Raw genomic sequence first — 26,487 nt, 5'->3', positions numbered from 1 at the left:
AGCACTGCAGAATTATAGATGGAAACACTAAAAAAATGATCTGCTTTTCCAAAACCCAAATGAAAAAATACGACTTTTTTCCAAACCACACTATCAATACCACTTTGCCAAGGTTCCTCTGAATTTTACATTCAGACACTCTTCCTACAAAAAACAGAGTGGCAAGTCTGTCCTCATCTAGGGAACTAGTTTCATGCATTGCAATTGTCAGTCAAAGCACACTAGGTACACAGCTTGATCTTCCAGTCTTGTGGCAACTTTTTAGTTTTATATTCCCCCCCATCCCAAAGCAGCCAAAGTAGTTTTATTTATTTTAAAAATGTGTTGCACCTATCCTGAACACCTGGTGAGTAAAGCTGGGGTACACATAGTAGCAACTGGTATTGCCTGCTCCATAGGCTCTGAATTCAACACTCCGTATTAACTACATGGGCTATCAGCCATCTACTTAATGAGAACACAACTCTGGCAACACACTAATGAATTCCATGATGGTCTCAAGACTTAAGAGCCATAGCTGCACAAAAGCCATGGGCATATTCACATTCCATCTTTGGACTATTTCTGTGGAAGGAAATGTATTCCTGTGTGGGTTATGCAGCTGTGCCCCAGCCCAAAGAATTTAAGGAATTCCTCAACCAATCAACTGTAAAGCAAGTGGATATAGTTTCAACAGGTGTTTTAATGAACAGCATTAAAGACACATATTCTAGCAAGCCAGTCACCAAAAAGAGCGCCTTTAAAAATTAGTCGCTATGTTTAATATCCAGATATAGCAGTGGTGTCCTTCGTTTACTTACATACTGTAAGCACTCCTTCTCAAAGGCACTCAGGCCAATTGATCAACATTGATGATTTACCGTTTATTCTTACAGATCATAAACAACTAAAACTCCAATTAAGTCAACGTTGTGGATTCTTCCAGGGTAGTAGCACGGCTACCAGAAAATTCATAAAAAGGAACTTCAATGGAGGTGGGGGTCAAGAGGAGAGGAGGAGAGATCAGGATACCAAGGTTTCATTCTTGCCAGCCTAATGCTCGCCTCATTTTCTTCAAGAACGAAAGTTTTGGCCAAAGCCAGTGCGCCTCTTCTAGTTCCACACGTGACGTTTGCAGTGTTCAACAGCCTAGGAGAGAAAGAGAGGTTCAAGGCAAGGTCAGAGTGAACTCAATTCCCACAATATTAACAACATGGCTAAAAAATTTCATTAGGTCATTATTCTAGCATAGCTGATGCCAGAAATATTGGGAAACCCACAGGAATATAAAAGTATGCCAAAATCTCATTTACTCACATTGCACTGGGCTGCAGTTTCCATGTTCTTACACCAATAACCAGGTCCCCGGACACATACGTCTGATCCCAAAATGGAATGTGATGATGTCACACAAACTCCAAGTTTCTGCAAGATGGACAATTAATTGCAGCTCCAATTTCCATTTTGATAAAAACATAGATTAGTCCTTCCCAGTAGTTCTTACAAGCCACATATAACTTCCCAAGATAAAAGTGTCAAGTTTCACTAGGACCAAGCAGACCCATTAAAATCAAAGGACTTTCAAAGATTGTTCTCAGACAATGTCCTAGCTGGGTATCATCCCATGGATTAATGTATCAATCAGCTTTACATATGAACAGCCATACTAGCTGTGGTACTTACACTACACACAAAAGTGGGATCCATCATTTCTGCCAATAGCTGCACAACCATTGGCTCATACTGCTCCACAAACTGAACACACTGTTGATAAACAAAGGAAAAGTAAAGATTACGTGACCCGAGCCCCTGCTAATTAATCAAGGATATGATTTTAAAAAACAGTAAGGAACTAAAGCCACTTCTTTGCACTGAATGCAACTCAATTGAAGTTAATACAGTGGTGCCCCGCAAGACGAAATTAATTCGTTCCACGAGTTTTTTCTTCTTGCGAGTTTTTTATCTTGCGAAGCACGGTTTCCCATAGGAATGCAGTGAAAATCAATTAATGCGTTCCTATGGAGACCGCCTTCAGACCAGGTCCGGGGACAGTCTGTCCCTGGACCTCTTCTGAAGGCAGGCCGGGGGAGAACGGCAAGCTCCGGGGACAGAGGTGAAGGGGCAGCGCTCCTTCGCCTCTTTCCTCGAACCTCTTCTGTAGGCAGGCGGGGGGAGAACGGCGCTTTGCTGCTTTCCCCGGAGTGCTTTTAAAGGCGGGCGGCTGGGAGGGAATCCCTTGGACCCCCGCCGGACTTCAAAAGAGCTTCGGGAAGTCCGGCGGGGGTCCAAGGGATTCCCTCCCAGCCCGCCCCGCTCCGCTGAAGTTTAGAGGGAGCCTGTGGGGAAAAACTCAAAAAAAAATTCGTTTTGCGAGAAAGGCCCATAGGAAAATTTGTCTTGCGAAGTGGCTAAAAAATCAGAAAACCCTTTCGTCTTGCGCGTTTTTCGTTTAGCGAGGCATTTGTCTTGCGGGGTACCACTGTATATGCAAAACTCAGTAGTTTCAGTGGAAGATTTTAGTATGCACTAGATCAGGGGTCGTTTAACCGGCCCACGAGCCACCCCCAAATCGAGCCGCCAAGTTGGCGAGTCCCTGCGCCGCACTGTGTCAGTTTAGCACAGCGCGCGGGGACTCGCTTCTGCGGCAACGGTAATTGCATCTACGCAGGTGCCGGAAAGTACATGATCCGGCCCATGGAGGGATCTCTGCTGGAGTGAACTGGCCCAGGCGAGGTAAACCTTGCAGACCCCTGCACTAGATTCTCCTGAAATGATCTGAATGTAAATTATTAACTTGGCTGAATACTACCTATTGGGAGGTATCCAGTTTACTCTTTCACTGAATGCAATGACTTCTGTTTGTGCAGTGAACTCTCCCCCTCCCCAAATCTACACAAGAGGTCTGGGATAAGCCACAGAACAGCTATACGGGGCATGCGAACACACAGGGAGAGGATATCCCAGTGCAGTGTCAAAAGTCCTTGTGCAAATAGAACAAAGGCTTTGAATACTACCTACTGTGTTTTTTACTATTGTACACACATTATACATTTATTTGTCCATGCTGCTTTTGGCCACAGGCTCCCAAAGCAGGGCATACACAACACACATAGCTTGTAAATTCAGATGGACTTGCAATATACCATTCAAGTCATTTGGTGACTGGGACTTACACTGTTAGCATTACCAAAGAATGAGACATTAGAGGTGATTTACACAACGCTGGTAGCACCAGTATATCAACTATTGTGGACACCTCTTTTTCCATTCTAGATCTACTATTCCCATAGAAAAGTGCACTGAAGCATGTCCCTCCACCGCATCCCATGGTTTGTATGCACTATCTGAATGTTAACTATGAATGTGTTACTGACAGGTTTTTAGTACAAACATTAAATCAATTTGCCAGGTGGTAATTTAATTGCCAAAATATGCACCTTCACTGTGAATTTATTAACAATATTAACCCAGGCTGCTATGAACAGAATAATCTGGGGAATAATGGATCATTCTACTCATGCCCACTATAAAGTTGTCCACGGATTCTGTCCCTGATAAAGTCAATGCTGAATGGGAGCCAACACATCACCTCTGGGAAGGGACAAGTGTCCTACTCATTTCAACAGCTCAAGGGGTTAACCGATACAAGTAAGAGCATGCATCCCTGTGTTTCACATGTGCCCCTTTACATTTAAATGCAGATAAGCATGTTTGTTGCTGGCATGAAAAGCAAACGTGGCAAATGACTTTTAATGTAATACATCATGGGGTAAATGATTTTACCCATGGTCCACATCCAGTTTTGTTTTGGATCTCAGAGTCCTCACATGACTGCTCTCGCTAAGAAAAACTCAATGAACGGATAGGACAGAGGTTGCCACTGCGCTACACTTACACAATGCAAGCAACAACACCTTCCTAGTCAGTTGCAATAAACTGTGGGTACAGCAACCTGTCTTGTTTTACAAGGGATTTGCAGAAATGTTTGCTCTTCCTTTCTTTAACTGCAGGTCTACAATGTGCTAAGTTCAATGTACCAGCAACTTACTGTGAAACACTGAAGTGATTGTATTCTTTGTGGCTGTTTGAGATGCACTCCTCTGTGCATCCTTCAGCATTCCTGTTGCTTATGTGTTTTTGATCCTCCACCCCGCACAGCTGACAATATGCTGTGCTCTTAATGCTCAAACAGTTGCATATGCTAGCTAAGCAGACAGTAAGTTATTTCTGTGGTTTAGGCTGGTGAAACTCCACGTAAACATCTCATAGGGGATGGGGAAGGAGAGAGAAATAAGACCACTAGCCACTCAAATCAGCATCCCACCCCAGTTAAGGACTAGTTAATAAGGCACTGGAGGAGAAAGATTAATTCTGCCAGGTCACCAGGAGGCTAGTGCTCTGCTCCTTCTCACAGAGGAAAGAAATAATGCAACAGGCAAGGGAAATACAATAGATCATAGTACCTAGTATGTCTTGTGCTCATGTGTCAAGCCTTGCATGGTTACAACATACAACCAGAAGATTAGAGCAGAAGCCAATGTTGCTCACTAGTCACACATAATGTTTTAAGCTTTAAATACAGGTGTGTCTAATACTAATTATCTATTTTACCTGGTCACTGACAGACGCCGGCAAGTAGCGGCAGACTCTTTCCAGAAAATCTTCAATTTCAGCAGTGGTAGCATTTTTTGCCAATTCCTTGTCAGCATATGCAACAATCATCTTGCAGACATCACAGATGTCCCCAACCTGCGGCTGCACTGGAACAATTTTTTCTGAAAATACAAGAAGAGTCCAATGTTCAAAGTTTTTTCCTATAGCCACTTAACTAAAATATGCAATACTGAAAAGAAAAAAAACCCGTGTGGCGCCAACTAAAAACATGTAGGAGTGCTTAGTGTAGAGTACTTGTTTCCTTAAGTTCTTACCAGCAGGCAAAGTATTGTCTGAGCAGCACCTCAACATCACACACACCATTTTAGGATCAGTTGCTTCCAAAAGCATGTCAATTATAGACTTCCCATAGACATCCACGAAGTCCTTGCACTCTTGTCGGTATTTTTCAGGTAGCACAGAACAGACTTTCTCCATTCCATAAACCATCTCCTCCTAGTACATACAAAATGAAAATGTTAAGTAAAGTAACTTTCGTGATAATAGTTACAGAGATTGTAAAGGGAAATCATCTACTTACCAAGTTAGAATCTGAAGCTATTTGTGTTGAGCAAGTTAATACATTATTTTAGCAAAGAGATATCAATACCTCTCCTATTTTTTTCCCCACTCTCTTAATTCCTTTCAGTGTGGCACACAGCTATTTAATGTGGATTACACAAAACCGTAACAAAGGAAAATGTGGACTCTGATTCATCAAATACTATCTATAAGAAGTTGGAAAAACTCAGACATCGTGTAAGCATAATATGAAGTTATGCTATAAAAACCTAGGCATACTATTGCTATGATACTAACACTTCTTTAACCATCAAAGCAAACGGCACCTAGATAGCAAGATGTATTTAGGGGAAAAGGTATTTAGTGTCCCTGTCCTAAGAGATACGTAGGTAAAAGATACACACCTCTGTCTTATTGCTTTCCAGAAGGCTGGCCACCTCTTCTACCATTATCGTACATGCATCACACAGAGAGAAAGATTCTGTTTGACTCAAGCTATTCTGTATATTGGAATAAATAACATATACAGCAGTTCAGAAAACATTCAAACATCTAACACATCTAGAAGACCACCAGCTACAAAAACATGAAATGTGGTATGACTTTTGGTTCGAAGTCCACTTGAGTTTACAGAATACATGAATCTTTAAAATTACATTTGCATAAATCCTTTGTATTTGTCCCACTGCTTATCTCTGAAAAAAAATAACCTAAATTGTATTATTTTCAGGTTCTACTATCGACTAAAGTCTGTGCAATCCCGTAAATGAAATCCGTAACTTTTAAATGCTATGGACAGCATCCAATATTTGAGGCTAACATTTAAGGCGGCATGCTTAGCTGTGAGAAACGTGGATGCTTTTGAGTACTAGACAATCTAGACTTTTACTTTTCTTCCCATACAACAAAAAACCATTTTGCTTAGTGAGTACCAATTGTTACTTGTGGAAAGGCAGAAGACTAACACAATTTTTTATTTTCTCCCCCCACTACAGAATTATATGTGCAGAGACAAGGGGCTTAGAGTGATGGTCCCAAGCTATTCAACTATAGCATGTGGATGGAATCCAAAGAAGCCCAGGTATATATGGCAGGGAGGGATAAGACAGTGCACAATTTTGCCATCCAGCAGGAACTGCTTGTGCCAAGAGGGGAAGAACAAACAAATTCGAGGCAATTTAAATAACACTCAGTTATCAAAATCACTAATCCATTTCCCAGTGAGCCGCCTCATACCTGGTCAGATTATAATGCCATTGAGCTTAGATTTACTCAGCCAGGCAAGAGTCCTCCAAGGTCTCAGGCTGAGGTGTTTGCCATCACCCCTACCTGACGCCTTCTAATGGGCTATGCCAGGGCTTGAAAACGGAACATTCTTCCATACAAAATATGTGCACTTTCACCACTGAACTATGGTTTTCTTTGTCAAGTGATGGTATAAACAAAGCAATTGTATCTGCCTACATGTTTTATTTATGAAATTATGTATGCATAATTTATGAAATTATGTATGCATAATTTATGAAATTATGTATGCATGTATTCATAAGTTATGTATTAAAAGTCATATAGAAAGCCATACCATAAAAAAACATATAAATATTTAAAACCAGAAATCAGCTAACTATTATGGAAAGATGTAATCTTAACTGCCTGCAGAAGCCTTGATAACTATAGTAAAACAATGCTAAGGCTGAGTATTTTTGTTATTTACCTGTATTTGCCATACAAATAAACATATGTATTCAGGCTTTGGATAAGGAGCGCATAGACAAAATAATTAAGTTTGGTGGCTGGAGCTATATAGCATGGTTCTAGTGCCTAGAAACAGAACTTTTCTTCCAAGTGAACTGTGGGTTTGGCAGGCCGAGAAGTGCATGGAGAGCTGGATTCATCTAGGTATGCATTAGCCACATGCTTCCTTGAATATTGTAGTAAGCGTTATGATCACAAGTGGCCCACGGGGGTCGTTTAACCGGCCCACAAGCTGCCCCTGAACTGAGCTGCCTGCTTGGTGAATCCCCGTGTGCTGCGCTAAGCCAGCGAGGCATGGGGACTCACTTCCGCAGTGCCGGAAATTGTGTCTGCGCAGACGCGGGCAGGTGCACTCACATACACATGCAATCCGGCCCACAGAGGGATCTCCGCTAGAGTGAACCGGCCCAGGTGAGGTAAACCTTGCCGACCCCTGGTTATGATGGCAAGAATCTACTGGATGACATTAGTGGCATCAAGGCTGAACCAGATAATGTCATCCCACACCAAGAGTACTATATAGACTGCTAAACACCAAATCTTACCTCAACTGGTTCTACCTTTTCTTGAGAGATAACTTTTGCAGGTACCAGAGTCTGGAGAGGCACAGATTTCAGAGAAGAACACAATCCAACCATGCCACAAAGAACCTGGGGTTGCTGGAGACATAAAGTACAGTTCCAATTATTTCCTGAGAGTCTGCAGGAAGGAGAACTAGTCAAGTCTTACCACACCACACACTAAAGCTGTGAAAGGAGTCTCAAATGCCTTTCAGATGATACTAGAGTGGTACCTCTAGTTACAGACTCGATCCATTCTGGGGTGCAGTTTGCACCCCAAAAAGTCCACAACTAGAGTGCCACTTCTGCGCGCACATGTGGCACGATAGAGTGCTTCTGCGCATGCATGTGCGGCAAAACCCAGAAGTATACACTGAATATCCTGAAAAAATGCAACTAACGTAACAAGAGGTACAACTGTACTTGAGCTTTCAGTTTGAATTTCTCCAATAATTGAACTGACTTTAGTAATTCAACTGTATAGGTAAAGGTAAAGGGACCCCTGACCGTTAGGTCCAATCGAGGACGACTCTGGGGTTGCAGCGCTCATCTCGCTTTATTGGCCGAGGGAGCCGGCGTACAGCTTCCGGGTCATGTGACCAGCATGACTAAGCCGCTTCTGGCGAACCAGAGCAGTGCACGCAAACACCATTTACCTTCCCGCCGGAGGGGTACCTATTTATCTACTTGCACTTTGATGTGCTTTCGAACTGCTAGGTTGGCAGGAGCTGGGACCGAGCAACGGGAGCTCACCCTGTTGCAGGGATTCGAACTGCTGACCTTCTGATCGGCAAGGATTAGACCACAGCACAAAATGCTTAAAAGTTGACTAGAGACAAGCTGAATGCTTTAGAATGGTAATCCAAAGGAGAGGAGATACACAGTCAATGCAACGCTTTCTTTGCTCAACATACCTCATGATGCTACATTTAAGCAGTACTCAATAAAAATTTGGGTGTGCCATTGAATTACTGATTCTCTAAAAGGCACTTTGCTGGATACCATATTTATGCCCAGTTTCAGGAGGCATAAAAATGTGTTTCTAGGATGACACTAATTAGCAGTTCGCATTAAACTGTTTTGAAGTAGCCAATGCACATTTCCACACAAAAGAACAAGATCGAGCCATTGATAAAACCAAAATTGCATTTGGACAATTTGAATTCTTTTTCTGAACTCAAATAAGATATTATCCATATTTGAAAGACACAAGCTTTCCTACCTGCAATTTACTGTTCAGTGCATCTGCATGCAGACTGTTACAGATATTGCAAAATTTATACCATGCTCGACTACCATAACCACTGCAAGTTTTATACCTTATAGAAAATACTTGTTCCATTAGTTTAATTATATAAATCTTTCATAAGGTACTTCCTTTGCCCCAAGAACACCCTCCTTCTTTGCATTCCATTCCTTCTCCACTGCAGTACGCTACTGAGCATATTCAAATGGAGTATGCTATTTAATTAGGGGCAGTTACTTTCAGTTCACTTTGACCACTGGTCTTTTAAATATGAGGAAAACAGTGCAAGTAGCTTGCCATTTGAAAAAGAATGTGTACCAAGATATTAGAATAAACATCATATATATCTAAATTAACAGAAATTAAGAACATTTCTACACATTTTTCAAGAGTTATACCAGCATCCTGCTTCTCTCAGGACAAACTTAATATTGTTTAAGAGAGGGTGAGCTTGTCTGGACTTCACAATAAACCACAGCCTAGCATGATAGAAACTGCAGTTAACCTTAGGCTAACATACTCCTTCTAGCACAGCGAAGAAAAGGAGATGGAAACTGTGGTTATGCATTATGTCCAAAATCAGGTTAATCTCAGTTACAGTATGTTGAAACAAACCAGCTTAACACAAGTTGGGTTTGGACAAACAAACAACCAACAAAAAATCAGAACCAGAAACAAGAGTTTCCTATCTCTTCCTCACAGCCATGTCACAGGAGGGTGGGATATAATATTCAGAAGCCCAAGGCTTGCTGCAGCTTGTTTCTGTCGCAGTAGCCATGGTTTAGCATGACATATGGACTGGCTCATTAAGTTCCAAATACTATACAGCTGCAGCACCTGGTGATTCTAAAATCATGCTTTTATAAACAGAAAGTACTGCAGAAGCTTTCCCTACTACAGATTAAGCTTTGTTACCTAGTTTCCACCCAGACAGCCTTTGATGGAGAAAGTCCTCCCTATTTCTAAACACAGGCAAAACCAGGTATTTTCTCTTTCCTTTTGTAAACTGGACATCAAGAAGTAGCATGCACTTTTCCTTCAGTACTAAGCTATCATAAAGCAAGGCATATAAGCTTTAGCATTTTAAAGTCTGTTGCCCAAAGAATTCTCATGCAAGAGCAGATATGCCAGGGAAGAAAAAATTCAGCACAATTGTTAGATATGGAAGAACCTTTCCTCTCCCCATTCCGCCCTCACCTCTTGTTTCCCTCGTTCATGCACTCAAATACAGTACTAGAACCAGCACTACACATGCAACACATATTGCCACTAAACTATGACAGGCGCAAGGTCTTCCTAGAAATGTTACTTAACAGCTATGCCCAAAGGACATTATGGAGTTCCAAAAGCCCCATTTGCTGTAGTACCCTATTGAAGCAGAGTATATGAGCTTCATGGGGCCCTCTGAAGCTCCATTACTAAAATACACATCAGAAGATAATAAAAATTGGGACTCCCTTTTGGTTCAGAATAGCCAAGATGAAATTTCATTCGGCACTTGGAATTACTATTTTTCCAAAGCCACTGTCTGGTCCTTGAATCTGTCAAAGCTGAATTCTGTCACACCACATCTACCTCTAAGCAAGAGTTTAAACTACAGCTGCGGGGGTGGGGCGGAGGAGGGGGGGAGAGAAGCAAGGCACCACCACAAGCAAGTTTCTCACATACCTGTTCCTGCTGTTGACAAAATGGAGAGAAACGAAGACATGGTAAGTTAACAGGAAAATAACCAAGCAGTTGAATGGTGCACAGATTTTCAGAGGCAGGAAATCTTGCCAGGGACCAAATCGTGGGTGAGATTTGTTTTGCTATGCTTAAAAGCCAACATTTATTCATTTTTTGATACTTGGGTCATTGAAAGTAGTATGGAAAATGCCCAAGTGCAGATAAAATATACAGTAATGAATCTAAGTGCTATTTATTTTTGCTGCCATAAACCGAGGTGGAGCTTCAGTATCTTTCACTTAACTTTTGTTAATACAAAAATGATTGCACATGGTTGGGTAACACACTTTAAAGAAAATGGTCATTTAACAAACAAGTATTCTGCTGTAAGCAGCAGCTTAGATTCAGCCTCTAAAGCAGCCTTTCTCAACCTTTGGTCATAGAATCATAGAGTTGGAAGAGACCACAAGGGCCATCGAGTCCAACCCCCTGCCAAGCAGGAAACACCATCAGAGCACTCCTGACATATGGTTGTCAAGCCTCTGCTTAAAGACCCCAAATGTTGAACTACAACTCCCATCATCCCTAGCTAGCAAGGTCATAGTTCAGGGATATTGGGAGTTGTAGTCCAACAACATCTGGGGACCCAAGGTTGAGAACCACTGCAAGCGAGACACTTCAATTATGACACTGTCAAACTATCATGGTTATCCTATACATATTATTTACTGTATTAATCCTCACATCACACCTATTAGAATGACCCCTTCAGAACTAGAAGTGCAATTATTAACAAACAATATTCCTCTTACCATATGCATCAACATCTGGATGGCTAAGTCTGAATACTGGGAGATGTAGGACTTGCACTATTAGAAAGAGAAGATGATTTGAGATGGAATGTAAATAGTATCATATATACAATATCATTTAAGCCACCATACTGTTCCTAAAATAAGTCATTTGCCTTATGTTACAACAAATTGCCTTCTGATCCAATCCTTTTATCAGAGGAACTCACGGATGCAAACATCCCCTCCTTTTATCTCTCAAGTTTGTTGCAAGAATGAGTAAACAGAGATGGTGATCTTGGCAATGTCACCAAGGGAGCATCATAACCAAGTTGGGATTTGAACTTGGTCTCCCTGTTTCTACTTTTCCCACAGGCTTGCCAAATAGGGCAAAATTAGAGCTTAAATAGTGTGAGTTTAGAGCCACTGTGGAAGAAGACTTTTAAGCTTTACTATTACCTCAGAAAAGTGACTGCTTAGTCTTTAAAAATAGCATTAAAAATCGAATCGTTACTTTACTGTAGCACTTATCCCACTGACACAAGATAAACATAACCATATCTATTCAATTACCAGATCAGCAAATGCAGGTTCAATTTGTTCACACTCTTCTTTGGCATGCTCAATGAGAGAAGTCACAAAGGTTGAGTTGGTCCTCACGGCTTCCTGAAGGTCAGTTATCAGCTTAACACAATCTTGACACACATTGTCATTTCCCTGCAATGACAAGCATTTAGCACACCTTAGTAAGATTACATCTTTGAAAGAAGAACTGAACAAAGCTTTATATAGTATTCTGAAAGGCCTCCAATAAACCAGTTCTAATACAAGAGGCCCTGAAAAGCAGTGATGTTTGCTCCCCAGAATAGGATGGGTCACTTTTTTGGACCAAAGACTCTTGATTAAAATCCATTCATAGCATATACCTTTATAGACTCATTCATTCAACTTGTTTAAACCAACAAAGGATTAGTGAAACGCTGACCAATAAATATTTTACCGTTACGTTAATGCCCTCTCCGACTGCATGGAGCCCGGACAGCCCCGTGGTTCTCACGGATCTGAGGGCAATGGAACAATCGTTGAGACGGCTAGAGCGCCGGTGGCGGATAACTCATTCTGAAGCTGACCGGACACGGGTTAGAGCTCAATGTCAAGCCTACCAAGTGGCGGTAGCGATGGCGAAGAAGACTTTCTTCACCGCCTCTACTGCATCTGCAGAAAACAGCAGCCGGAGACTTTTTCAGGTGGTTCGCAATTTAGCAGAACCACCTGTTACATCGGGGCCCAGTACAGGCCACATAATCTCCTGCAATGATTTTGCAAAGTTTTTTGCAGATAAAGTCGCTCAGATTCGGGTAGAGGTAGACTCCACCGTGGGAGCAGGGCCGGGGCAAGAGAATGCTAGAGTCCTGTCTAGTCAAATTGCATGGGATCAATTCCAATCTGTTACTTCTGAGGGTGTGGACAGGGTGCTTGGACAAGTGAAACCAACCACCTGTCTCCTTGATCCTTGCCCATCCTGGCTTATAAAAGCTAGCCGGGAAGGGCTGGGCGATGGGCTTTGTGGGGTGGTGAATGCTTCCCTCCGTGAGGGAGCCTTTCCAGACCCGCTGAAAGAGGCGGTTATTAAACCGCTTCTTAAAAAACCATCTTTAGATGCAGCCACGATGGCCAACTATCGCCCAGTCTCAAATCTTCCATTCTTGGGCAAGGTGATTGAGTGAGTGGTTGCTGAACAACTCCAGGCACGCCTGGAAGAAGCGGACCATTTGGATCCCTTCCAGTCGGGATTCAGGCCTCATCATGGGACTGAAACTGCCTTGGTCGCACTGGTTGATGATCTCCGGTGGGCTAGGGACAAAGGTGAGAGCTGTTTCCTAGTTCTGCTGGATCTCTCAGCGGCGTTTGATACCATCTACCATAACATCCTTCTGGACCGTCTTGAGGGGCTGAGAGCTGGGGGCACTGTCATACAGTGGTTCCGCTCCTTCCTCCTGGGCCGTGTTCAGAAAGTGGTGGTGGGGGATGAGTGTTCAGACCCCTGGGCTCTCACACTTGTGGGGTGCCTCAGGGTTCTGTCCTCTCCCCCATGCTTTTCAACATCTACATGCAGCCGCTGGGAGAGATCATCAGGGGGTTTGGGCTGGGTGTTCATCAGTATGCGGATGATACCCAGCTCTACCTCTCTTTTAAATCGGAACCAGTGAAGGCGGTGAAGGTCCTGTGTGAGTGTCTGGAGGCGGTTGGAGGATGGATGGCGGCTAACAGATTGAGATTGAATCCTGACAAGACAGAAGTACTGTTTCTGGGGGGGCAGGAGGCGGGCAGGTGTGGAGGATTCCCTGGTCCTGAATGGAGTAACTGTGCCCCTGAAGGACCAGGTGCGCAGCCTGGGAGTCATTTTGGACTCACAGCTGTCGATGGAGGCACAGGTCAAATCTGTGTCCAGGGCAGCTGTTTACCAGCTCCATCTGGTACGTAGGCTGAGACCCTACCTGCCTGCGGACTGCCTCGCCAGAGTGGTGCATGCTCTGGTTATCTCCCGCTTGGACTACTGCAATGCGCTCTACGTGGGGCTACCTTTGAAGGTGACCCGGAAACTACAACTAATCCAGAATACGGCAGCTAGACTGGTGACTGGGAGCGGCCACCGAGACCATATAACACCGGTCTTGAAAGACCTACATTGGCTTCCAATACGTTTCCGAGCACAATTCAAAGTGTTGGTGCTGACCTTTAAAGCCCTAAACGGCCCCAGTCCAGTATATCTGAAGGAGCGTCTCCACCCCCATCGTTCTACCCGGACACTGAGGTCCAGCACCGAGGGCCTTCTGGCGGTTCCCTCACTGCGAGAAGCCAAGTTACAGGGAACCAGGCAGAGGGCCTTCTGTGGAATGCCCTCCCACCACATGTCAAAGAGAACAACAACTACCAGACTTTTAAAAGACATCTGAAGGCGGCCCTGTTTAGGGAGGCTTTTAAAGTTTGATGTAGTACAGTATTTTAATATATGTATTTTTGGAAGCCGCCCAGAGTGGCTGGGGAAGCCCAGCCAGATGGGCGGGGTATAAATAATAAATTAATAATAATAAAATAATAATAATTTATAATTATAATTATAATTATAATTATTATTATTATTATTATTATTATCATCTTTGTCCTGGAGAGGTTGTATCATTATTATTCCAGAGTACAGCAAGATAAAAACTCTGCATGAGCAGAACTGACCTCTCAGTTACGTGTCTTGATACAACGTCTATTTTGTTACTTCTGATTTGGTAAAGAAGCAGGCTGATAAACCGATTAAGGTTTGGAGAATTTAATTTTCAGATGCAGTAGAACACTTTGCCAAAAGCATCAGCTACATAGACTACTAATGCTGAAACCAAAGAAGTTTATTATACAGGCTTGTATTCCAGAGTTTTGAGTACAGTCAAGCTATATTTGTTGCACAGTCCCATTGCAGTTAAGATCTGACATGCTACATTCTCACCTGAGATTCTTGCTTGGGTTTGTCCTGGGGGTAAAGTAGTAATGGCACATTAGCCATGAAGGGAGATGCCAGTTCAGAGAAATCTAGTTCAGGAATCTTGTTAGACTGAAGCTGTTTCTGCAATTTCAATGTTGCCAGATGCTTCTGAAGAGACTGGCACAACGTGAGTGCACTGCATACAACTTCAGGATTATCCTATAGATCAACAAACAATACTTCATGTTTATTTGCTTCTTCTAGCCCTAGCCATCAAAGGTTTATCACCCACCACACAACATCTAAATGCTTGAAAAAGAGAAGTATTAGGTTCACCAAACGGAAGCAGCCAAGCCCGCTTAGCTTGTCCAATTAATTCGGAATAAAATAAAATTGCTTCAGTTTCAGTAGACTACTCACAAGCTCCTCTTTGATCATATCCAGAATATTTGGCAAGTAAGCATCCACCATTTCCTTGCACTGAGATACCAGTTCTTGGTCAGGAAGAAACTCACATGCTTTAGTCATGTAGGCATTTATTTCCTCCTGTAACAGAAAACAGGTGATTTATAGCCTCAAGGACTGAACAGATTTGCCTACCTTTCATTTTCAGAAAGAAACCCTTAATGATTCCCAAACCATGAAAGAGGGTCATTAAAATTAGTGTACCTGTAGCTAATTTTTAAAATCTGCACTAAAAACCTGAACAGAAGACACAACTCTTGCAATCTGTAGCTCCTTATGTAGTGGAATCCAAATAAAAGTAGTAACTCCCCTTCTAACAAGGAAGGTCAGGTAGCCTTTGTCTACCAGTAGAGTTATAAGGTGGTTGTTTTTTACACTGATTTCAACAATCTGATAATGCAATTGGAATTCAAGTAAAGAAGCTATTTGGGGGATGAACTTTCTATTTGACTTTGATCCCTGCACCATTGCAAGGCCTCAGAGCAGCTCACATCAATGTTTTATACATTTCAATAATTCTGTCCCTAAAGGGCTCATAATGAATATGTTATCCAACATCCCCACCACTCAATTTCAACAGGGGAATTTCCAATTTAGAAAATGTAATGTTTTGTACATTTTTATACAAGGGGCATTATCAACTGAACTAGCATCCTGCAAATTATGTATCGGATTAGACCACACCAAAGCTCCACTCTTACCTCCGTGGCATTGTCCTTCAAGACCTTGCCAGCCACAGCTACAACTTCTTTGCATAAGTCACAAGGGATGCTTTTCTGAGGAGAACATACAGCTTTGATCAATAAGGACACGTGCATACTATTGCCCAGTACTACACTAGTATTGCCTCTTAACCTTAAGAGAAATTACAATTCATCATTCACATAGACCATGACACCACCCACTGATAACTGTTCCAGTAGCAGGATCTAGAATACCATCTAGTCAGGTTGCGTGGGAGAAAATTCAGCTGCTGCAACCCAAGAATGTGGTTCAATCACACATAGCCTCAACTCTTATCCATCATGGCTTTCAAGAGGAAGCTGAAGGGGATTGAATGGGTGGATCCAAATGGCAGTGAAACACTTCTTTGTTCAAGGGGGCGGTACCAGCAGTTTCCAAGAACCCCAGAAGCTTTCCCTGGAACCCAAAGTTTATATTAAGGTAAAAGGTAAAGGTACCCCTGCCCGTATGGGCCAGTCGTGTCCAACTCTAGGGTCGTGCGCCCATCTCGCTTAAGAGGCCAGGGGCCAGTGCTGTCCGGAGACACTTCCGGGTCACGTGGCCAGCGTGACGAAGCTGCTCTGGCGAGCCAGCACCAGCGCAGCACACGGAAACGCCGTTTACCTTCCCGCTATAAAGCGGTACCTATTCATCTACTTGCACTTAAGGGTGCTTTCGAACTGCTAGGTGGGCAGGAGCTGGGACCGAGAGACGGGAGCTCACCCCGCCGCGGGGATTCGAACCGCCGACCATGCGATCGGCAAGTCCTAGGCGCTGAGGTTTTACCCACAGCGCCACCCACGTCCCTTTATATTAATATCCCCCTTTTTAAACAAGGTCCTAAAGAGGGGGGTGGACATCTTCAGATACTTTTGGAAGAAAGTGATTCTTTTGAGCAATTATAACCAGGGTTCTGGCTGAAACACCCTTGGTCACCGTGATGCATGATCTCTGTCAGAGAAGGATAGGGGAGTGAAACCCTACAGATTCTCCCTGATCTCTTGGCAGTATTGGTAATGATATGGCAGCACTTCTACATTCAGTTGAACTCACTGTGCAGCACTGTGACAATGTTGGAGACATTGTTGTTTTTATTGGTTTATTTTAGCTATCCCTGTCTGTTGTAAACAAAATACTGGAATATTATTGTTTTATTTTGTGATTTTATGTTATTGTGACCTGTCCTGGGATTGGCAAGAAATGTGAGATATAAATAAATATCTGCAATAAATTTCATGTAGGCTACATCAGGCGGCAAAAGCACTACTCTCCAAGTCAGCTTCTTAGTTTGGATAAAATAGGGAACCGTTTTAATAAACTCTTAAAGTGTACATGGGCACATTTGTTCTTAGTCAAATATAAACTGTAGCTGATGAGAGAGAAATTGGGTCACATTTAATAACATGGAGCATAACACCAAAAACCTGCCAGATTGTGTGTTCCTTCACATAAAGGGACAGTTATGCTCAGTGATGACCTGTCCTTGATCTTTGAAAGTTCTAAGAACTTAGTTTTCTTTCAACTCAAGTTATCATGCTCAGTGTATATGCATGTATATTGCGAGTCATCACTCCCCTTTCCTTCTAAGCAAAAGATATGCAAGTGCATGGCCAAAGGCTTTAGGTTCTGATCCTAAGTATTACCGAAGGGACAGGATACCCAAATCCTGTCTGTGAAATCACCACAGGCCTCAAAACTGTTCAAAACTGTCCAAAATTCCTTTTGTCTTCTAAAAATCCACAGCTACAGCTTTTCTGTGGATTCTCACAGAATGCTGGTACATAGGCAAAATGTTATTCTTTTATGAGCACGAGAAGGCTTCAAAAGGCTAATGAATAGGCTCTGTCATTGCCAAGAATACTCAGGCCTGGGAACTGACTTTTATCTCATTCGGTTGCAACATCTTGGACATGCTGAACCACCAGGGCTCCTCAACCCACCCCCCTTTGGCTTCTCATTCCCCCTTTCCTGGGAAGGGTGACAAGAGTCCAAGAGTCCCAAGACAGCTTTCTGTTCATGCTCAGAGGAACTCATGGGCAGGACTCCTGAGGGAGGAGAAAAGGGGAGGGACCTGGAAGGGTATATATGCTCTGTGCACATGACTGTGAATTCGTGCATGCTTTTTGTGAGTTATCACACTTGCTCCTTCTACCAGTTCATGGATGGTAGAAATAAAGCTTTTTCTCTGAAACTATTCCTTGAGTGTCTGTTGACTCCCATTTTCCCTTTCCCGGGCGCAATATTTTTCCCACCCGAGGGCAAAGCCTCATAAGGCTACATTTCTAAAGCTCTATTTAGTTGCAAACCAATATAATCAGTCAGCTGGTATGCTTGCTTTGTTCAGAAAGCATGGATTATAGAACATTTAAATTTACCAGGGAAACAAAAATTAGTTCCAGTTTACTGTCACATCAAAAAGTTGGACTTACCACTGTAGGCTTGTTCCAAACAGTTTGCCGACAATGCTTAACTGCATTGCAATGAGATGCAGTCTGCAGGTTCTGACACCATACCTCAGGACCTTTTGCACACTCTCTGTGCAGTAGGAGGGGGCTTGACAAAGCTGTTGGGGGAAATTAGTTTTCAGGTTATTCGTTCAAAAACAGGTAAGTCCACTTAAGTAGTTTCATTCTGCTGAGGGTCTTTAAAGAACCTTAGAAATAAAAATGATAAATTCATACAACAGAAATGAATACACAACTGAACAGACCTAGGTTAGCATTAACTGCCAGACCACTCTTCACATCATACATTTGAAGCTATTTTTGTGTATTCACCATTTACTAAATACAGATGCATTAGAGTAAGAGAAACTGACAACTGATGAGCTAACATGTTGTGAGGCACCTGTCATCCACCAATTAGGAACTGCTAGATAATTTTGTTTCCTATAGAACAGTGGTTCCCAAACTTCCCCTCCATCCCGATCACTTGGAAATTGCTGAGGGTGTTGGGAGACTGCTTAGTAAATTTTCTGCCTGTTGTAGCAACTAATGCACTGTGCCAGATGCTGTATAATTTTAAATTGTATCACTATTGCTTTTTTATTTCTTATTTATTGTATGTATTTTAACCTACCTAGGGGGTCCATGGCACCATTCACGTAACAAAAACTACTATTGAGGTATCAAAATTTTCAAATAGCTTGGGGCGTCTGAAAAATCGGGGGTCTGCAGTACTTGGCTAATTGGGAGCCACTGCTCTAGGATTTTCCTCCAGTACTGCCCCCTGCAGGAAACTATCTTAAATTCACAATGGAACAAAGCTGAGTAAGGTGGTTATGCACATTTGCTTTAATTTAAGAATGAAAGCAAGAGCTGTACTGCATGCATCTGTGAAGGTCAGGCAGTGGGGGATAGTTGCTGCTGCTGCTCCCTCTCCCAGCTTTGACGCTCAGAAATAAAACTTGGGAGTATTTTATTTTATTCCCGTGTTTTAAAATTAATATTGTTATAGCAAATTCACAATGCTTTAAATGGATTACGATTCAGAAGATAGCAAGGTCAATCTAGCATCAATACTTCACTCACTGGATTACTCAATTATCAACATTTCAGGCTTGATGATAAAGAGAGCACTTCAATTACTGCAAAAGAGAACATCAAGCATTTAGTCTAATTTAAATATTATTGCCAAGTTTATTGTTTCTATAATGTACAATGGCTTTGCCACTAAAACCTCTAATTCTTCCATCTTCAACAGCAAGGCAAGAACTGGAGAGTTTGAGCATGTGCAAACAGGGACATGAGGTCTTTATCACAATAAATTTTCCAGTCATACAATCTTCCACTTCCTATAGCAGGCTTCCTCAAACTCAGCTCTCCAGATGTTTCTGGCCTACAACTCCCATGATCCCTAGCTAGCAGGACCAGTGGTCAGGGATGATGAGAATTGTAGTCTCAAAACATCTGGAGGGCAGAGTTTGAGGAAGCCTGTCCTATAGTCTATAGAACATGGAAATTGGAAACTACCTGTATGTAACTACAGAAATTCCGATGAGACTTTTAGTTATCTAGCTTCTAGGGGAATTTTACTGGGATGGATAAGGATATAAAGCAGCCTGTGAATAGCTGGTTTTGTCTATTACTAGACACAGCCTGATCCTACCATTACATGCAGGACCTGCTTTCCTAACACAATGCGTTCTCAGGAAATCATTCATTAAGAGAGTGTTTGCATAATGAACTGATGATTTCCCATTACTTCATATGGGAACATTTCTAATCCATGCTTTTGCCCTCCATGCTTTCTGCCTGAAACTGCTGCAGCTAATCAGCAAAAGCCAAAAAGTGAAAACACGAATTTGTCTGATCTCTTTCCCACCCTCAATGGTTTCTGCCAAAAATGGCTAGCACAAAACGCAATCTAGTAAGGAAGCAGGCAAAGTGTGTCTGTTCAGATATGTTTGTGTAACAAGGTTTGAGTATAATTATTTGTGTTCGGATAACTTAAGATTTCAGAAAACAAGCATTCCGATAGTGGGACCAGTGTTGTACTCTGCAGTGAAATGATTTCAGGGTGATCTTGGGACCAATAAGTACTGATGTCCATGATAGAAATTTCTTAAGTGGTACCAGAATCCACATGATAGCTCAGTTAGTAGAGCATGAGTCTTAATCTCAAAGTTCTGGGCCCACGTTGGGCAAAAGGTCTCTGCATTGCAGAGGATTGGACTAGATGAACCTAATGGTCCCTTCCACCCCTAGAATTCTATAGTTCTATGCAGATGTAGCTGCTTTCTTTTTCAAGTTACATTACTGATATTGGTAAGTAACACTGCAAATCTTATGCGAACAGAGAACCATGTTGCACACGAAACTGAATCAACTTCTAGATAAATCTTTCCTTTGGAACATGCAGTACTTTGCAATCTAAAGCACATATTTCAAGTACCACTGAAATTAATACACACATACTCACAATTTTTTTCTTATTACAAACCCAGTATCTTAATCATGGTTAGAGCAGCAAGTCTCAAGCTCACATGTGCTCCTCTCACGTGCAAAATCTTCCTTCCCTTCCCATCATTCATCACAATGTAGCATTATACCAGCACTGGCACCAAGTATAGCTGGCTGAAGCTAGGGATTTGCAAACCAGCAGAGATGCTGCATTAGTGTTGCACACGTAAAACATCTTGGCAACGGGTGGGTGAATGGTCAAACAGAGCAGAAGATTGGCAGGGCAGGGGGAGTATGGATTATTTACAAGGACAGGCTAACATACTTAACTTTTGCAAGGACACAAGCTACTGATAAAGTGCTCCCTTCCCACAGGCTTCAGTGTCAGATGCTCAGTCATTTTGCGCAACTTACGAGCTTTCTGTACTGACCAAAGGTCACTCCTATTTTGTGCAAGACTTTACAAAAGAAATGACAGCTAAGTGACATTCTTTTTGTTCTTTAGGGCTATAATCCTAAATCAGATGTAGAAAACTCACTGGAACTTGCTTCCATAAAATTTATGAAAATGTGAATGCCTTTCTTGTTAAAAGGGCTTAAAAGATACAGTAAATTTACAGCTATGTCCCATACTGAAACATCTGAGAATAATGGATTTAGAAGGTGCTTTTAACCAAGGCAAGAAGCACCCTCTAGAGGCAAAAGTTGAGAAGTTTTGACCTATTTGCAGTAAAGTTCTCCAGCTCTTAATTGTGGACGAAAAAAGTTTCAATACAAAGTTGTCAGAGGTTTTTCAAACTTAAATTAAATGGTCACAGGTAAGCTAGTCCCTTGATCTCAATTTCAACATGTTTTTGGCTCAATAGTTTCTGCAACCCAATATGGACCAAGGAGAGTTGAAGAGGCGGAAGTTTGCTTGTGAGCTCATGAAATGGTGCACTCGTGGACCTCAAATTCTGCAGAGCCAACAGACTTCACTATATCAGAATCACAGTGCAGATGACAGTTCACTGTCTACTTGGCAGCATTTTTGCCATGTATTTGAAATCAGCAGGTCAAATGCTTAGTCAGTTTAATACTAAATACTTATTACAGCAGGCCTTTTAAGTGAATTCAGACTTCATAGTTTAAACTGATTTTACCTTTACTCCATTGAGTTGTTCATCAATTACAATTATAATTGTGTATTTATTATTATGTCAATTTATATACCAAGTTTTGTTTCACATGCATGTTGTGGAATGCATTCATACCTCAAACAAATACAAGGCATTTTCTCTTTTGTTTCCTTAAAGCAAGGAGGAAAGAAAAACTAAAAACTGAAGTGATCCATTTAGTTGATACTTTGCCCAAGATGCAGCTGTGAGTCACCAGATTTACAGAAACTATCGTTCACAAATGATAAGTTATCTCCAAAGGCGAGGCTTGAGGCGCCAAGCTTTGGAAAAGCAAAAATGTTTATTTAAAATTATGCAATAATATACACATAAATCCAACCACAGCTAGGTGCTCATCATCCAACAGAGAACTTTAATAAAAGGAGGGTGACTAAAAATCAATGCCTTTAATTTAAAATAAAATAAGAGATCTGCCCAGATTTGATTTAAATTGGATTTTTTAAAAATATCCAATTTCTCAAATAGTTAGATTAATGATAAACCTCAATAAAAGCATGAAAGTTCTTTAACTTAATCAAGGAATGTATCAAATAGGTTGAAAAACGTCCTTTAACTGAACCTGGTCAACAGAAGCCCTGGACAATGACTTCCACTTGCACAATGGGGCTTGCCCCCCCCAAATAGTTGGGGGATGGGAGAACCTCCAGAACAGTGCACAGGGGAGGTGGGGGGCATTCTCTCTATGCTTGCACAGATGGAACATTTATAATAGTGCAGTATTGAATTCCACCCAATGAGACCACTTTTCAGGCTTTACCTATGAAGTACATACATTTCATTTTCACCCCATGAAACAGTTTGTTATTGAACTAAATAGAGCAGGTTTTTTTAAATCAGACCTTCTAAGCCCTATAAGTCCTGGGCGTTTTGTTTGTGAGGGTGGAGATGAAACATAGCAATGAAGTTATCCAAGGATTTATGTTCATGTATTTCCTATACTTAAAACATCACAGTCATAACTATTATTGATTAAAAAAAAAGACCTTACAGTATTAGCAAATATTTTAAAGGGAAGTTTTTAATGTTTGAGCTTTACTTTGTTTTTAATTTGTGGGAAGCTGCCCGGAGTGGCTTGATCAACCCAGTCAGATGGGAAGCATATAAATAAATTATTATTATTAGAAAAAAATAAGGAAAAAACGATATATGCAGAGTGACAAAGTTGTAATGCCTCCTATAAACAGTAGTGCAAACAGTGCAAACTAGTATTGTTTAGTGGCTAAATTTGCAGTATTGTTTAGGAAAGATGAACCAATAGGAAACTTGATTTAACAGTGCAATCTTAAGCAACACATCTGCTTTCTGGTGTATTTCCTGTACAAATTAAACTGCACCCCAACTGTCCTTAGTTGGGCAGGGGCAGGCAGGAAGTAAGTTTAAATCTTTGTTTTCTGCCCTTCCCTAAATTTCTATGGAATGAATTTTAGTCACACCTGCATTTTGGATGGAGCTAACTTACACAAAGCTTGGATTATATCATAAATCATTAGCTTAAGATCTGCCTTTCCTCTTGCAATTCTAAATCATGATCTAAATGGTTTTTAAATTGCTGTGACATAATCCACCCTAGATGAAAGCACCACTTCCACTAGTTCTCCCTAAGTGCTGGGATCACTTCCATTTTGAAAGGTTTTTTGTTTTTGTTTTTTAGCTAAGTAGGCTAGCTTTATATTTATCACAAAATGTCAGATGCCTTTGCTTGGGCTACTCACCTCCCTTTCCATTTGCTGCATTCTACAAGCATCCAAATAGTAATTCAAGAATGAGCATAATTATTTAGTAATAATTCTGTAAAAGCAGTGTCACATAATTTTTTTACAGTATTAAGCAAGATATAAATGTTCTTAAATAAACAAGCTAGATGGCTCTTAAGTCATTCATTGCAGAGTTCAGAGAAAGTGACAGTATAGCAAGAACACCCTCCTAAGCAGCAGACAGGAGCAGCAGACAATTGCTACTGTTTAGGCATGACAGCTGTGGAAGCTCAGTGTGCAAGGGGAGTATACCACTAAACCCCAACTGCTGGGGTCAGACATTGGACAGCTTGTGCCTTAGGAACATCCTAGGGGCACCTGGCCCTCCTGGAAAGAGGATGTTGGGACTAATTCCTATACTGTAGGGAGTTGAACTAGATGACCCTTGGGGTCCCTTCAAACTCAGAAAGTCTATGAATCTATGAAGCCTATCACAGGGAGAGTCAGCAGACTCCTCACCCTCCAACTTCACTTGACTGCAGTGCCAGGGTGTTCTAGATAGCAGTAACTGGCTTATAGCCATTAAATATGTTTTTCCACCTCAGGTAACTTTGAACGTATTTCCTTTGCATGATGCACTTGATTATTTCCATTCCTTTTAAAATTACTGCTTGTCTATCTAGAGAACCAGTATACAAACCTTCAGGGTTCAATTCAACCCGTGTTTCGTCATACTTGGTGCTGCAACATTAATTGTTGCAAAATTTAACCCCTAAAGATAAAGCTTTCTTTGGATTATCCACCCACAAGTTTATGTGATGCTTTGAGAAAGATATGTATCATTTGCAGTGAGAAACCATGTTCAAAGTATGCCTCTTAGATACAATCCTCAAGATCCAAAGCAAATTCCAGAAATACTTGATGGTAGCAATTTTACTTTTCTAGACTTTACAGTCCTCTTGTTGAAAAGACAAATGTAGCTAGCTAAATCCTGGCATGATCGTTTTCTACAACTAAGAATTGGGTTATTTCTTGCCCCCTTTTCTTCAGGTTCTCAATATATCATGACTGGCTAAACCATTTTGTGGCCTGAAAGCTCGTGGGCTTATTTACAATGCTGTTCCAGCTGCTGCTCTTCTGCATATATTTTGGTTCAATGGCTTTATTCTCTGCTTTCCACATCATATACTGCAGCTGCCATCAACTGCAATTCTTCAAAAGAAACCTTTCTGCAGGTATTTCAATGCAGTGCTTTTTGCATCCAGCTTATACTATAGAACAGCTTCCAACACACCAAAGCAAGTATTTGGTTCCTGTGGGGGTAGGCTGCAAAGCTGAAACGTAAAGGAACTGATGGAATGGCAACACCATAAGTGGAGTTAAGAATTTACAACTAGGAATAAGAGCCAGAAACATAAGGATGCTTGAAGCATTTGAGGAAGCCACAAGACAACTTTATGGAAGGGCCAGGTGCTGTTAACAGATGCGCCAATCATGAAATACCACGTCTAGAAGCATTGCGCCCTTCCATGCCAGCTGTTGTGAACAGGTAGGAGAGGACAACCTGTCAACTTCACACCTTCGCCTTCCAAGGATATTTGAACAGCAGCTGCTGGGAAACAAAGGCTTTGGATCATGTTGGATTAGTATGGATCCTTTTTTTGGGGGGGGGGAGTCATCTGAGGTCCGAAGGGACCTTGGGGTGGCGTGGGGTGGGGTCACTTACTCCAGCCTCCTAATCGGAGCAGCCTCAGCTATGCAGAAATGCAACTGTAAAACCACTGACCAGCTGTTTGGCCAGAAAGGGGAGTGGGGATAACGAGTGTGTTAAAAAAAACATGAATTCAGTTGACGGCGAGGGCGGGCAGTTCCCATATAAGGTGCGGGGGGGGAGGGGGCGGAATCTCGGCTACGCCCCAAACCTGGCAATAAACAAACAACAGGTCCCCGAGGCGGCCCTCAAAACACACCCGACGGCGACTTGCGCTTTTCTCCAGAGCGTGTTTCACTGTAAGGGCGTTTTACTAAGCCTTGCAGAAACATTAACAATAATAGTATCTGGGCGGCCTCCGAAATATAAAAAACGCACGTCTTCTAAAGGACGTCTTCTCAAGGTGCGGCTCTAAACGGGCATGTAGGGGCACGTCTACTAATAAATCCTTTGCCCACCGTGGCGGAAAGAAACGCAGGGTGAGGAGGGGGGTCGCCTTGTAGAGAGAAGAGACAGGGCAGAGCAAAGAGGGGCGCTTTCTAATGGCGGCCAAGAAAGAAGGCGGAGCCCCCCCCCTTTAAAAAAGAAAGGAAAAAAGCAGCCATCCTCCCCTCCCAGGCACCTCGCCGCTTTCGTTTTCTGAGGTAAAGCGAAGATTCTGTGCTGCTCTCCCCCTTCGTCGCCCTCCTTCCTCCTCCTGAGGGAAGCCAAGAGCCCACCATATTTTTTTTTAAATGGAAGCCCAACCAAAGCAAAGCAACGAACACCCCAGGGCAGCTCTTCCTGCTTTTCCACTCCCTGAATAATAACAATAACATGAACAGTTGCTAACGGGACCGAGGGCGCGGCCTCGCTTTCTTACCCGCCGTCAGCGAGCAGAGGACGACGAGGAGAGCGGAGCGCTGCATGTCAGCTTTTCTTTCGGGCTGCGCAGTCTGCAATGCGGGAGGGTCAGCTGACAGGCAGCCTATATAACAAGCCGCGCCGCCGACAGGGAGGAGGGAGGGGGTGAAAGCCAGCTACTGCGCGTGCGCGCCGGTGGGTCGGCTGAAGCTCGGGAGCCCCGCTCCCGCACTGCTGCTGTTGCGCAAGCGCAGTGGTAGACGGAGAAGAAAAACCGATTCTTCCTCGTCGGCCTGGTCTCGTAGTGCGCATGCGTCCCCCCACCG

The 26,487-nt window shown here is 42.4% G+C and overlaps 1 protein-coding gene across 1 annotated transcript; it reads right to left on the bottom strand.

Annotated features, from left to right (window-relative positions):
• Positions 1-664: 664 nt before the first annotated feature.
• On the bottom strand, positions 665-26,298 carry PSAP (prosaposin). Its single transcript, XM_053388500.1, has 14 exons — positions 26,181-26,298; positions 18,264-18,397; positions 15,813-15,887; positions 15,067-15,192; positions 14,671-14,865; positions 11,745-11,888; positions 11,193-11,249; positions 7,455-7,568; positions 5,559-5,654; positions 4,908-5,088; positions 4,591-4,754; positions 1,663-1,743; positions 1,297-1,404; positions 665-1,128 (listed from the first exon to the last, which is right to left on the bottom strand). Exons 1-14 carry the CDS (start codon positions 26,224-26,226, stop codon positions 1,093-1,095), a joined length of 1,557 nt encoding a protein of 518 aa, XP_053244475.1. The 5' UTR covers positions 26,227-26,298; the 3' UTR covers positions 665-1,092.
• Positions 26,299-26,487: the final 189 nt, after the last annotated feature.

This window comes from Podarcis raffonei, chromosome 5 (assembly GCF_027172205.1).
Source record: "Podarcis raffonei isolate rPodRaf1 chromosome 5, rPodRaf1.pri, whole genome shotgun sequence".
Classification (NCBI taxonomy): Eukaryota; Metazoa; Chordata; class Lepidosauria; order Squamata; family Lacertidae; genus Podarcis; species Podarcis raffonei.
Note: the sequence above shows the minus strand (reverse complement) of the source record. Positions and strands in the feature narration are given on the sequence as shown.

Bases quoted from the DNA above. Each gene is read 5' to 3' on its own strand.
- PSAP (XM_053388500.1), bottom strand. From the start codon at position 26,226: ATGCAGCGCTCCGCTCTCCTCGTCGTCCTCTGCTCGCTGACGGCGG. The intron at 14,866-15,066 runs GTGAGTAGTCTA...GTTGATCTATAG, and splicing joins ATATGATCAAAGAGGAGCTT to GATAATCCTGAAGTTGTATG. The intron at 11,889-14,670 runs GTGAGAATGTAG...TTGTCATTGCAG, and splicing joins AACCCAAGCAAGAATCTCAG to GGAAATGACAATGTGTGTCA.